Source organism: Gasterosteus aculeatus, chromosome 15 (genome assembly GCF_964276395.1).
Source record: "Gasterosteus aculeatus chromosome 15, fGasAcu3.hap1.1, whole genome shotgun sequence".
In the NCBI taxonomy this organism is placed as follows: Eukaryota; Metazoa; Chordata; class Actinopteri; order Perciformes; family Gasterosteidae; genus Gasterosteus; species Gasterosteus aculeatus.
Genome location: NC_135703.1, coordinates 17,670,380 through 17,684,696, shown reverse-complemented (window position 1 = coordinate 17,684,696; position 14,317 = coordinate 17,670,380). Strand labels below are relative to the sequence as shown.

Below are 14,317 nucleotides of genomic sequence, written 5' to 3'. Positions count from 1 at the left end.
CTGAGCAGCATGAGTATGGTCAGCAATTAATGGTAATTGTGAAATGTTGACCGGATCATGCTGATTAATCAACAATAACCTTTCATGTACGTGTCAAATAGCAGAACTCTATGTCTGATAGACACATATGGGTCTGAGGCTTCGGTCTATTATTTTATCCCCAAGTCCACAGTGTTTCCCAATAGAAATAAAAAAAACAAACGAAAGGTCTTGTTCAAACAAAATGTACTTACTTATATTCTAGAATATTCTGCATGATTCTGGTATTAAACTAATACATTTGAATACCCTGAAAGTCACTGCTGAGACGAGCATCCATTAGGTGAGGATGTTTCCCCGGAGCACAGACAGCGTGGCCCCAAACGTGCCAGAACCTGTTTACCCCCATTTAGGTCCTCCTTATATTTCCATCCCAAGCAGAGGGGATGTGGAGATTGATGAAACACAAACCCAATGAGCAGACACGCAGAACCTACTTTTGGACATTAACTCAATTAAATCTCCATAAACAAATTGGTTCCCGATGACGGCCTGGGATGGTACATAGTAAGTGCTGATGATCGCGGGCCGCTATTGATCCGCGATTGGCACAGCTCTCCCCTTCATGGATTGAGGTGAAGGAGAGGGGGAACTCGTCTGGCAGCGAGGCCTTGAATGGTGATGAAATTAAAGCAAAATTCAGCTCCTCAGCCATTATGTTTCCCTTCGCTTTGTGAGTCTGCTCTTTCCACCAGAGGCCTCACCTTATCATCCACAGAGCTTTGGTGCCTGGAGTTTCGGTTTCAATCTGTGACTTTGGAGCCCAACCGGAGAAGATCATTCACACACATGGTCTCCTGACACCCTCCAAACAGGGACGGGATGAACGATCCACAAGTGCAAAAAAAGAGGCGTACTGGGAGGGTGAGCGTATGCTGAGAGGGTTGGAGGGGCTCTCAGTCTTGAAGGTGGTTGAAGTCTTGCCAAGATATTTCATATTCATAGTTAAATATTCAGCGCGCATGGTGGACAGGGGCAATTTCTGCAGTCAGCCCGCCATTCAAAAGTGAAAGGGAAGTGGCTTTTGGATGAAGGGAGCGAGAGAGGTAGACACGCAGGGGGCTTCATGGAAGTCAGATGAGAGGCTGCCAGCTGCTGATGGGTGACTGTTTGAGCGTGGCGCTTCAGGACATGCCCGCTGAAAGGCGATTCGATCCGATACCCCCACTTATGCGGGGCTTATATACATATGCACCCTTATGCAGAGGACGCCCGTATCAATTGCAGAACTTTCAGTGTTTTGGTCATTATGCCAAGTTGTTTGAGCGAGCATCTTGCATTTCTGAATGGGGAATGTGGACTTGCTGGGCTATGACCAGTGAGAAAAATCTCCTCTGCATGAAACCACCTTGTGGCTTCTGAAATATGTTTGTGTGGCAAAGCTTAAGTGAACAGAGTTTTGATAAAGGAAAGTAGTTTTCGCACTAAAACTGTGAACTCACACAAACACGTTTCCATTTTTGGCTCAACTCCAATACCATGGAGGTGACTGGCTTCTCCCACAGGAACTGTTACTTCCGCTGGTAGCTTCTTCTAATCTGATTTCGTTCTTCATTGTCATCGGTCAATGCTGTGAGCTCTGCGATATATACCAGCATGGCTCGATACCACTACAGTGGAGGTAAGGATAAGTGAGGTTTTTCTCTGAGTTATCTCTTTTAAGCATAAACTATCCATGTTGTTACATTTCAAACCAATGTTCACAGTATGACGTCCTAATGAGGTGTTAATATAATAATAATAATAATAATAACACACCCTTCTGCTTGGAACCGGCTACCTGGTTCCAACTGCTTCCAGTCTTAGCTGTATTACTCCTGGCTGTATGAGCCAAACAACAACACCATATTTTGTTTTTTTATTAAAGCGAGATTCCGTCTTGAATGTGTAATTTGATGTACGGGTGCAGTTTTAGGTTCATAATGAATTCATCAGCAAGTAGTGTGGTTCATATTTAGTCAATTACTGGAACAGGCGGCTATAAAATGTATCCGTGAGGTGTTTCAACAGAATATCTTTGAAGAGGCGCACCAATGTTTCCAATCAACACTGTGTGCTAAAAGTTGTGTTACAGTTTGCCAATGAGCCCTTAAAACAGAGTGTTGTGTTTCCTGGTTCCCACCTGCTCGCCTGGCTGCCAGGTCTCCATCACCTCCGCCCACCGAGAGGACGAAAAACACACCCCGTCTCCTCGCGGCAGTGCAGGTCACACCTTTCGCTTTGGAAGAGCGCGAGTGATTAAAAATGACAAGGAGACGTGTTGAGTGTCCTCCTTCAAAGACCTCCACCTTCAGCAGAACCAGCCGGTCCGCGAGGGGGAACCGGGGCGGGAAGTGAATCCGCTCCCCTCCGGCCCAAATCCAGACCCCGAAATTTCCCTTCCCCTGACTACACGTCCAAGTGATTACATTACATCCCCCCACGCGCACACACACACACACACACCCTTTGCTCACACAGAAACGCACACACGCGCTCAGAGGGGCTAATTAAGGCTTTAATATGCAAATGAGAGCAGCAGTAAATTACACAGCTGGCAAATATGCCTGTTTTTGCCTGAAAATACATCAGGAGTGCAGCGAGGAGTGTGTTGCTGCTGTTGTTGTTGTGTTTGCAGAGAGACAGGGGATTGCCCCCCCCCCCCCCCTCGCCACACACACACACACACAAAACAAAACCCCCCTGAGCAGCCCATGCCCCCCTCCCCTCATCTGCTGGAGTAACCCATCCAGCTACATCCCTTCCAGGGGTATCAGGAGGAAAAGTCAACTCTCTGCACAAGTAATGTAGCATTTCGGAGCGGGACACAACAAGGAACACAACCTTCTGTTGCCTGATGGTATGACATCACATTGACTAGTCTATGAATCCAGAAATCATTTGGAACCATGTGAAAATAGTGTGGGGAAGGTGGATGAAGGACCGATGAGGTCATGAGATCCATGACTGCACTATTTTTAATACTTGCTGTTTGTCCAAAGTAGGGAACCATTGTGAGACATCACAGCATAATCTGATTTTCTGTTTGACCAATGCTCTTCTCTAATGGTTCATTTGGTTAAATGGACTTTTGAACATCATGAGCTGTATTGCATGCTGTGATTCCAGCAGGTGACCCCCCCCCCCCTCTCGGAGTGGTTCTCCGCTGCCCTCTGAGGCGTTGCTGGGAGGATTGTTATGCCTGGTTGCTGTTGTCTGCCTACCGACTCTGTTCCCCAGAGCACCGGTGTCATCATGATGCAACTGAAACCTGAGTGCCGACTACACGCATGGTCAGGCCGTCCTGTCACCCAGCCACCCTACTGGGACTGACCGTGACAGGAAGGGTGCCCAAGAACATACCCAGAGACCTCTTAGTTGCATGCCGTTCCCTATACGAGACTCCTCACTCCTTCTAACTGTGCCTCGTGTGCGCTGCGGTTCCCACAGCAATCTCTCCACAGACTCATAGAAACACATGTAACTGTTCTTGCGTGTCGCTGCCGATTAACAGCGATGGGAGGTAAAGCCAGCAGACTACCCTGAGGCGTGAACAGTCAAGGTTGTTGGATGAAATAAAGAATACCCACAGCAGATTGTTTTAATGGATATCAACAAATGTCTGACATCTGATTTCTAAGGGGAAGTTTCAGTGTGGCTTCATATTCAACAGTCACTACCCTTAAGTGGAAGGGTACTAAAAATGAAAGATCACAAATACAAGATGTTTAAAGGGGGCTGCATCTAATTTGGGAATTGATATTATTGCGTCCTTCACCTTGATAGATTGCTTATTTTCCATAACTTTTCATCAAGAATGTGGCTGTGGTTATTAAGACAGTTCCAGGAAAGTAAGGAAACTGTATTTAAGCATTGATGTCAGTTATTGATAGTTTGGCATCATATTTGCCAGACCCCTAAATTATTGGAACACCGACACATTTGACAACTAAAACGGCATGAAAAAAAAAGAGTACGTAGAAAATTGGGTTGAAGGTCGTACAGGTGTAGAAGAATGGCCTCAGAGGGTCTGGCTTTATTGAGTATTTTCACATCTAGAGATCCGTCCATTCTTCTAGGCAAAAAAGCTGAAGCTCAGTAAAATTGGATGGAGACCGTCAGTGAACAACAATTTTCAAATGTTGCCATATATTCTCAATTGCGTTGATGTCTGGGCTTTGACTGGGTCATCATAAAACATTAACATGCTTTGATGGAAACATGATTCATGATGTTTAGGGTCAGTGCGCTGCTGGAAGATGAACCTCCGCCACAGTCTCAAGCATTTCTCTGTATTTGGCTCCATCCTTCCCTCATTCTGACTGGACTCTCTGTACCTGCTGAAGAGAAGCATCCCCACAGCATGACGCTGCCACCACCATGTTTCCCTGTTGGGCTGGTGTGCTAACGGCCGTGTTGGGTTTCCACCAACCACAGCGTTTTGCATTGAGACCCAAAAGTCCAGCTTTGGTCTCATCTGACCAGAGCACCTTCTCCCAATGTGACGTGTGAGAAGTGAGTGGTTGCACCAGATCTTTGTTAGGGGTTCCACAGTAAAGCGGCTGAAAACATTTTCATTGAATCATTTTAAAATTCATGTTAATTCCTGCAACTTCCAGATGACACTGTAGATAACCTGTAACAGTGTTGGTCTGTTACAGGAAATAAATGCAATACAATACATTAGTAAAATATACCCTCAAGACACTGTGTTTGTTCCTCTGTCCCCCCCCCCCCCCCTTCCTGGACCACTGAAACAAGCTACTGAGCCTCCTTCCTGTTGCCTTTACTGACTACTGCACACACACACAGACACACACACACACACACACACACATGCTGCTGTAATTATCAGTCAGCGAGACAGTGTAACGGCTCCACCTTGCAGAAATGCGACTTTCAGGAGAGGACGCTCTCCAGCGTTATCGCTGAACGCCTCTGCCGGAGGACGGCTGGCAGGGCGCTCACGATGGCTAAATCCAAAGCCAAATATTTAAGCATCAAACAGGTAAACAGACTGGCGAGGCCGCTTCGTCCGACCTGCGACTAATAGAGCGCCGGGCGGGTAAGTTCAGTGCATTAGCCGGGTTGACGGAGGCCCTGATAAGGATGTATAAACAGCTCCACCTTGCACTGGCTGCAGAGAGAACTTGCCAGTCGGGAAAAACGGCTTTCCACGAGGGCCGGGGTGCATGAATATTTCAGATGGGTAAATAATTAATAATTAATAGCAAACAGGCCAGTGATCAAATGGAGCAGCGTGACAACAGACATGAAAAATCAGACTCATGTAAACAAAGACGAGAGGACCCAGATTTCCTCCCCTCTTGCCACCTTCTTTTTTTACCCTTTAAATATGCGCATCTTCAATCGCCCCCCCGCATCGCCGCAAAACCACACACAAGCCAAAAAGGCACACATCAGAACACACCAGCTCCACATCAGCGACTGTCAAACACACATAAAGTGCTGCCATAACCCCTCCATCACTCACTCACATTCATACCCACACTTATTTTCCTTCAGACGGATGAAATTTTCACGTATTCCTTGGCGACCCGGGGAATGTGACTGAGCGAGAACACTTGATCTGGCCACCCGCTGCTTTCTGATGGAAAGATTTGCTTTTTAATACAATCGTCACTCCTCCCACCTGGATGTGCCACGCCAAGACAAATCCCAGCTGTGTGACTCCAAAACCTGACAGAGCTTAAAAATTCCCTTATTACCGCTCCCTTAAAATACCCAGCCACACTAACTCCCGACAATGGTTGAAATGCTAATCACGTCTCTCGGCGGCTTAGAGGAGCGCGGAAACAGAGCCGCCAATATGGAGGCTTTGGTGCGTGCGTAAAAGAGAGGAAGGAGAAGGAGCAAAAGACAAAGACGACGGCCACAAAGTCCCAGTTTTAATGACACACATTCACATGTGCGTCATGGCTCTTAAAAGCTGCTTCTCCACAATCCGTCGCGTCTTGCCACTTTACTTTCGCCAGAAGAGACATTTCATAAAATCTGACTCAATGGTGTAAACAACCCCAGACAAACACAAAACCACTGCAAATAAAAATAAAACAACTTTAGAAGCTGTGCACGGATCGCCTTCAGAGTTAATTTTAAAGTAAGCATTCAGTTCCATGGAGATTTTAATTAATGCTTTAATATGCAAATAAGTTAGCAGAGATAAAATGATGACAAACAGATGGCAAGTGTGGGTAATTATTTTGTGAATCCAGCAGGGGTATGTATTAAAGTTATGGCATCGTTTTCCTTAGGCCTCCACAGCCATGGATCATGGAGAGGAAAAAAAAGACACACGTATCACCGATGAACTGAGGCACAAATGACTTACTCGTCTCTCCGTATGACAAATGAGCCACAGTGAGTCTGAAAACATCACAAAAGACTAGACGTTAAGGATAAGGAATCCTCAGTCAACAGACCCCCTTTATTCTAAATTAGGAGGGGACATTTAAATGAAAGTAGAGCTGAAAAGGATTGTGTGTTTGTTTTGTCCATGAGAGCATCAGTAGTGTCACACTTATTGTGGTTCTACGTGTTAATGTGGGTGTCTGGCATCGTCTTTTGTGATTCCTGTGATGAAATAATAATAATTAAAACAACTTTGGGTGTTCTGGGGTTTGCCCCAGCGAGCGACCATGAGTCCCTCGCATGGCGTTGGTCCTTCCCCAATCACCCCCCGCCCCCCCCCACCAAAGCACTAAACCCTCAAAATGCGCTGTAGTCGGCTGCACGGTTCCGCACCATCCTCCACATGGCGTCCCAGACTTAGAAGGCACGAGGAACAAATGGACTCATTTCATAGATGAAGACCATGTCCCGGCAAGAATTGGGGAAAGACTGTAGGTTTGAGCAAATCATTTTGAAACGGACTGTTTTCTCAACCTGGGCCAATATTGCGTTGGACTCGTGCTGGGATTGGTCTGATTTGGAGGGGGGGGGGGGGGCTTAAAGAGACAGGCGCTGAAATGATTTCAGACAGAAGGTGATACAGGGATATTCCCACAGACAATAGGAGGAAAAATATATGCTTTTTTTACATCAAGACATGCAAACTGTTTAAGGTGGAAGGTACGAGTCTTAAAATGAGTATGATACGTCTCCTTTATAGCAGACTGGCTGGAGGTCCGTTCGCATGAGGCAAATCACTGCTCATAACACCAGGTCATGTTTTTCATGCCTTTAATAATCTTGTTGACTAAACAACTTCCCCAAAAGGTCTAATTAGTAGACACTCTCTAGTTATATCACATGCAGCAGATGGCCTTGTTATGGATATCATAGATGGTAAAATATTTTATTTTCCTGAGCATTTGAGGGACTTCACCTCCATGCTGGTTCAAAAGTTGATGTTCATTACTTGTCATGGCAGCTGCATTCTTGTAATACAACATGATATTATGTTATTAAGCATCAAGTTAAGGCCTTTGTATTCCCGGGAAGTGACGAATGAATAACTCCTGAACTAAGTGTCCTTTTAGAGAAATGCTCTTAATGCACAGTTGTGCAGTTCATTTGTCACAGGCTTTTATTGTGAAAGGGAAAAAGGTAGACCTATTCTTAGCTTCCCTTGTCAGAGTTGAAAGGAATAATACAGTTTACTCTTGGCTCAGACTACAACACTGTAACAAATTGCTGTAAATTTACGGTGCATTTCTAACGGTATCTTACAGTATGTCATAATAACTGTAACATAGAGTTAAATATCCATCCCTTGCTTGTAAATTAACGGCCAATGTCATGAATAAACAGTTAAAGCTGTCAATTTACAATAATAGCAGACTACCGTAATTCAACTGCATGTTACATATATTTAATGAAGTGGTGGAAATACACATACAAGTGCAGTGAATCACAATCCATCTACATCTGTCTGTAGGTTAATGTATGGAAGCCCATGTCAGCCACTGAAAAACAGCTCCTGTAAGTAACCTTGTGCTGCACAGCACACCCTCCCTATCCCATGCGCCGCCATCGCTGTCGTTTCAGTGGCCGGAATGTAAAGATTATAAATATTTGTATTATTCAAAGTGTTCATTGCCTAAAAGTCATTTGAGTGTTAATCGTGACCGACTGCTCCTGAACGTGACGTCAGACGCGTAATCTCAGTTCATCCAGAACACCTGTCAGTTCAACATCGGAGGAGTTTCTCATTGGCTCGTCTCTCCAAGTAACGTTGGTAAGTGTTATTTGCCTTCATGATTAACATTCTCCTTCCTTACATCTTGTTGTCTTCCTCATCTTTGTAATTTCAATATTTTACCAATGACAGTCTTTCTAAATATTTAATTTTGGTTTGTTTTACAGAGGCACTGGATTAAGGACGCCAGCCGTTTGCTGCGGTCAATTGAAAGTGTTCCATAGCGTATTGTTGCAGTTAGTTTACATTGTTCCTAATGATTTTATGATTCATTTTTTTTACGGTAACATACAGTAATCCATTTTACAGTAGCATAGTGTAAAAACCATTTATGGTATTATACCGTAAAATAACGGTAAAATTCTGGCGTCCTTGCTGCCAGTAAGATACCGTTAATTTACGGTGACATTTTTTAGAGTGAACCTCAAAATACTAGGAAAAAAACAACAAACAACATAGCTTTTTGACTGTGTACTATTTGCATCCACTGCACCGAGCGTATTTAGATGTGTGAGACGCAATGACACAAGAAGTGAGCGCACAACAATGGTGTAAATGCTGCAATGGCATCAGGTAGAGATGTTTATGCTCTTATTCCAAAGGGCTTCGGCAAGTGTTAGATGGACAGGTCACTTACTACAAACAGACCCAGAACAGCAGTGGCCCATAGGTCATTTTTCTCATGAGTAGTTGGCATATTTTTCACTGCCGTAGCAAAACGCTACCCAGGGCATTACCGAGCTCTATCGGCACCGTTGCAACCTGCGCTTCAGATGTGTACCTACAATGATATCTGCACCTACCTGCTCCTGCGGGGGTATGTGGTCCACATCCAGGCAAGCAAGAGACCGGTTGATCCTCAAGGCTAGGCACAAAGCCATCAGGCCGCCAAGCTTTACTTCATTCTGACGGAGGTCCAGCCGCAGAATCTGACGACTCTCTGCAAGGAACTCTGCCAATGCCACAGCACCTTCACCAGAAGGAACACAGGTTTTGTCAGAAGGGCTGGCATGGCTTGCCAACTTAAATTTATCTGGTCTAGTCTTGCACAGATACAAGTCTGTAGGTAGATAGGGCCCTAACCCAACAACGTCTTCACTGTGCTCGCTTTGGTAGAAATGTTATGGCTTGTCTTCAGGCATAAGTTTTGATTCTGTACCATTAGCCGCACTGCTTCTAGACACCTTTTAGTAGTTGTTGGAAAATGATTAGCAGATCTCAAATTTGCCGACTCTTCTACAACACTCAATATGAGTTGTGTACCGGGGGCCAAAACAAGCTTTTCAATTCATTCATTCACTCACCATAGAGGCCGCTTTAAAAACAATTTCTTTGTTTGTTTTCTGCATTTCCATCCACGTTCAAAATGAATTATAATGCAAGTGGTTGATAAGAAAAAAAAGTAGTGAACCACATTAACACAAAACAAACACGAAGACTTATTGCACATGTATTGTTGTACCTTCACACGTGACATTGGCCCGGGCCAAGCCGAGCTCCAGCAGCGAGCAGTTCGCCATCAGAGGCTCCCTGATTACCTGCATCCCCTCGTTCCCCAGCAGGTTTCCCCCCAAATCCAGGACCTGCAGGACCTTCAGCACGGGCTGAAAAACAGCATTTATATCAGCACTGCCTTACTTTGACTTTACCGCAACAATGAAGCTTGGCTTAGTTTTAATCATCCTTAATATTATTCAGTCATTATTAATTCCTTTCAAACTGTTTCCTCTCATGTTAAATGCTCAGAACTTCTGTTTCCACTCTCCAGAGTCACATTAGCATTGAAGGTTGATTAGCTGGCGCATAAAGCCGGGGGTGTCTGGGGCACAAGAGGACCGCGTTGCCCAACAGCTTGACGAGGAACGCGCCACCCACTCCTTCGGTTGCCCCCTCGCCTCGCCACCCTTGTTAAACTCCTCTGGTCAGCGTTCTGAAGAGAGAGGGAGCGCGGGGGCGGAAAGGAAGCCAGGAAAGCAACAGACAGAGCCGGAGAGCCTCTTCTTTTCGGAGTTAATTTGCACCGCGGTGACAACAAACACACTTGAGAGGGTTCCCCCCCTTTATTTCCTCGGCACACAGAGGGGCTCTGCCACATCCAACGCGTGGCGAGAAGCTTCTCCGGTGAAGAGGAGAGGAGGAAAGGGAGGAAGAGCATCTCGGATGGATATGCACAAGGGATAATAGCAGACAATTAAAGAGGCGACTGCGTGGTTGAGGGTGTGTGAGAGTCGAGCATGGTTGAAGCCTGTCAAACGTAAACCACAGGAGGGTTGGAGTGAGAAGTTTGAGGGGGGTAAGAGTGTGAAACCACCAAAAACACAGTATGCTTTCACACATGACATGCTGGCTTCAAACAAAAAAACAACGGAACTCACAAAGTGGAAAAAACAAGAGCCCTGCGTGACATAATCACCTCGGAGTTGTTTTGTGTTTTTATGCAGTAAATTTAGAAATCATGATCCAAACTGCAAGTGGATTCTGGCCCATATCTGCTCTGTAGCCCTTCAAAACACGGGTCACATAGACCAGGGAGAAAGGTTAATAACAGCTCTCCTCGTCATCATATGCAACACCACCGCTCTACCACGTCTAATTATCATCATTACGGCCTGCAAGGACATCTACTTATCCCCGTGACTGGCAGTGCACAGGAGCACCCCTCCTCAACACGCATCTATTATTTAATCAAACAGCTCCTTCTTTTGGTAGCGCTGGAGGAGACGGGAAGTGTTTGTGTGCGTGTGTGTGTGTGTGTGTGTGTGTGTGTGTGTGTGTGTGCGCATGGCAGACCTTTGAAATGTAGCCTTCTGACTTCCACAGTCGCCACTCACATGACAGCGAGGAGCAGTTTATGCTGATAAACTTGGCTGGCAATCAGGCGGAAGGAATACATCATATTAAGAGTGTACAGTGTGAAGGTAGGAACCCCCCCCCCCCCCACACTGCCGTTCTCTGCTCCCCTATCAAAGAAATACTCTGCAGCTCAGATGGAACTGACGCTATTTCAGCATCCGCAACAACCTCTTCAGGAGCCTCCGTTGTTGGAAACGCTCTCCTCTATGTGTCGTCTCACAAACCCGTCAACGTTGTTTAAGCCACGCCCCTTCCTGTCCAGAGTTCCTCGCACTCATTAGTCTGACGAACAAGGAACAGGATGGAATTTAGTGGGAGGCACTGTGGATTTGGTCCCACGTCGCATATTCATTAGAATAGTCATGAGGAACAAATCTGTTCATCCGTTTAAGGGTTCGAAAACAAAAGTTAAGCAGCACTTGGAGTACAAACGGGCCGTTAGTGGGAGAAGCTTCCTCGTGAAGAAAACTACAGCGGCCACGGATGACCTGCACTGACGATTCAGATGCGCATGGTGGAAAGAAAAGGTACCTTGGAATGTACCGTATAGATGTAAAGTTGACGGTTGCTTGTGTTATTGTCCTCACCAGGGCGCTGGCCAGATGGACCATTCCATTTGCACTGATCTGGTTGTTCCTCAGCAGTAGGACCCTGAGACCTGCCGTTTGCAACCTCAGACCATCACACAACTCTTCCAGACCTGCACAATGAAGAACACAACCAAAGAACACGACATTGTGCTAATTAGATGAACAGGACAAGCACTGACAGACGTTTTGAGGGAATGATGGCGCTCCAGACACTATGTGCTTAACCTTCATCACCTTAAAGCTATAAGCTGCTAGCAAAGGCTCTTTAACGAGCAGGAACTGAACAAGTTTTACTAATGATTAATGACATTACGTGTCTCAATTGTTAAGAACGTCTTAGAACACGTACATGCTCATGATGCAGGAATGCATTTGGTAGTGACCAATGGTCACCTCAGGTTTCAGAGAGCAGTCTGGGAACTGTGCAAATGTGATTTCATTCAAAGATGGAGATGTGAAGATGAACAGCCATGTGACTTCCTCTTTAATTTCTGCTTTACATTTTGGAGCAATCCTCTATTTTCAAAATGTTTAACTATATCCTATTAGAAAGAATATTCGAAGTGAACTAGTGGAGAATGATATGAGGGAGAATATCTCTAAGCATCCATAACCATCACTAACCTGTGTAATAGCCTGGCTCTATTCAACGTTTAAACAGTGTTCAAATACCTCGTTCAATCTTTAAAAGCTGTACCTATTTCATTGTTATTTCATCTATCAGCACTTACCAAACCAAACCATGTCCTCCATCAAATGCATTTCAACAAAGTATGAATCATCAAATTCTCAATTACACCAAACCGAGTACTGCAGAGCCGATCTTTTGTGGATGGACCTTGAGCAACTTTGACTATAAATAAAAATGTTTTTCTTCTCTAACAAAGATGGACATCCTACCAGAATCTGCTACAACATTGCTGCTTAGGTCCAACGTGTGTAAAGTGGTGTTGTAGCGCAGCAGGTCTCCTAGATGCAGGGCATCGTGGTAGCTGTTCAGCAGGTTGTTGGTAAGGTGGAGTTCTTGCAAGGCCTTGTTTGACTTCAGTGCACCAACTACAAGCAGCGAGAAGATCAACAAAACGTTGACATTGACATTATTGCCTTATATACAGTTAATAATATGCTATATATTAATATATATATATATATATATTACATATAATATAATACGTTGTTGCAGGTAAGTCTTCTCTGCTGGTCTTAATATGTCATGGAACAAACGTCCACCTGCATGCTGAGATGTGCCATCACACTCTCACTCCCAACTTGGTAAATACCAACGCTCGGTCAGTGAGATTGAAGCGAACATTGGAACCCTGCGCAGTCTCTCTGTGTCAGTCTCTTCACTTTTCATCCATCCACTCGACCTCTGTAAGGAGACGTCCTTCCTCCTAATGCCTCAGAGGCCTTTACAGTCCATACGCAGGATGTTGCATGTGTACAGATAGTAAAGCCCTCTGAGGCAAATTGGCTATACAAAACCAAATGAATTGAATCGGTTTGAATTGAATAATGCAGCTTCTAATAACAGACAGACCAGTTGAAAGTCCAATGCGCCATGTTGGAGTCTTGGTCCGCTGGTATGAGCTGCTGAGGGTCACTGACCAGCGTCGCTCACTTGACTCTCAGTAAATACTGCGAAGCGCCATATGTTTTGTTATTCTGAGCTGTCGTATAAGAGAGTCGTATAAGCAGCCGCAGTGGTTGGTCACGAGACGCCAGTTGGGTACCAGGTTCTTATCAATGGGATAATGTAAAGCTTCCACATGTTCCACACAGCTGCTAAAGCGCTTGTCTGGAAGGTAAAATGATCAGATGCATTTGTCTATCTATAAAGAAGTCAGCAGCGGACTGGCGTCTAAAAATGTTTGCGCCTCTAATTTAAAATAAAACAAGGTCCCCCCCACCCCTTAATTAAGGTATGTCTTTAAATTTAACATATGATCCTTCATAGAGTGTGCTCTGAGAAGCCAAACAGGGGGCTTTCAGGTTGTAACTATGATGGTATGATTGATGGCGAGTGAACTTGAGCATGAAAACGAAGCGCAGCAGGACTCGCCGCCTGCTGCAATTACTGCGGTAAAGATCATCCGCCGCTTTCTAACAGAAGGAGCCATTGTTGGAACCACTGACTCCTCAGCACAGTTCTCCCAGATGTCCGGGCCTACGCCATTCATAAGGGTCACATATAATGGTGTTTTGGAAATATCTCTTTTATTTATATGTATTTGTGTAATGTGTACTGTACACATGTGTCCATGTTGCCCGGCCTCCGCCGGCCCGTGGCATCCAGATCGATGCACCAGATTTGATCAAGCCTGTTGGGCTGCATGTGGAATGCCAACATTGTCATCAGGCGCAGTGGGACCCAAATGGTGGAATCGGTAGGATTGATCTCGTCGAGTCCGCCGCGAGCGCCCGAATCCCGCAATCACAGGCCCCTCCGATCGAAGGCAATGATCCTCAGCCGGGACCCCCTGCTGGGAGGGAAAGAGGGTAGGGGGGGAGGGGGGAGGGGGCGGTGGGCTCGGCTGAGGAAGACAGGATGCGGTGGGATGAGAGATGAGCATGGGGGGGGGTTGTTGTGAGACCCTAAAATATCAAAGGGATCCAGGAAACGGCAGAAAATGTTGGAGGAGCAAGTCGCTGTCGGGAAGAGTGGGAGGCACACTGCGTCCATTTGCTTCTCTGC

The 14,317-nt window shown here is 45.5% G+C and overlaps 1 protein-coding gene across 1 annotated transcript in view; it reads right to left on the bottom strand.

The window, feature by feature from the left end:
* LOC120833215 (protein phosphatase 1 regulatory subunit 37) overlaps positions 1-14,317 on the bottom strand; it is a 35,685-nt gene that overhangs the window by 15,488 nt on the left and 5,880 nt on the right. Inside the window, exons 5-8 of the mRNA XM_078089026.1 lie at positions 12,523-12,678; positions 11,620-11,732; positions 9,642-9,783; positions 8,983-9,149 (exon numbers count right to left, since the gene is read on the bottom strand). Coding sequence (XP_077945152.1) covers positions 8,983-9,149; positions 9,642-9,783; positions 11,620-11,732; positions 12,523-12,678 — 578 coding nt within the window. The remainder of the gene's footprint in view (positions 1-8,982; positions 9,150-9,641; positions 9,784-11,619; positions 11,733-12,522; positions 12,679-14,317) is intronic.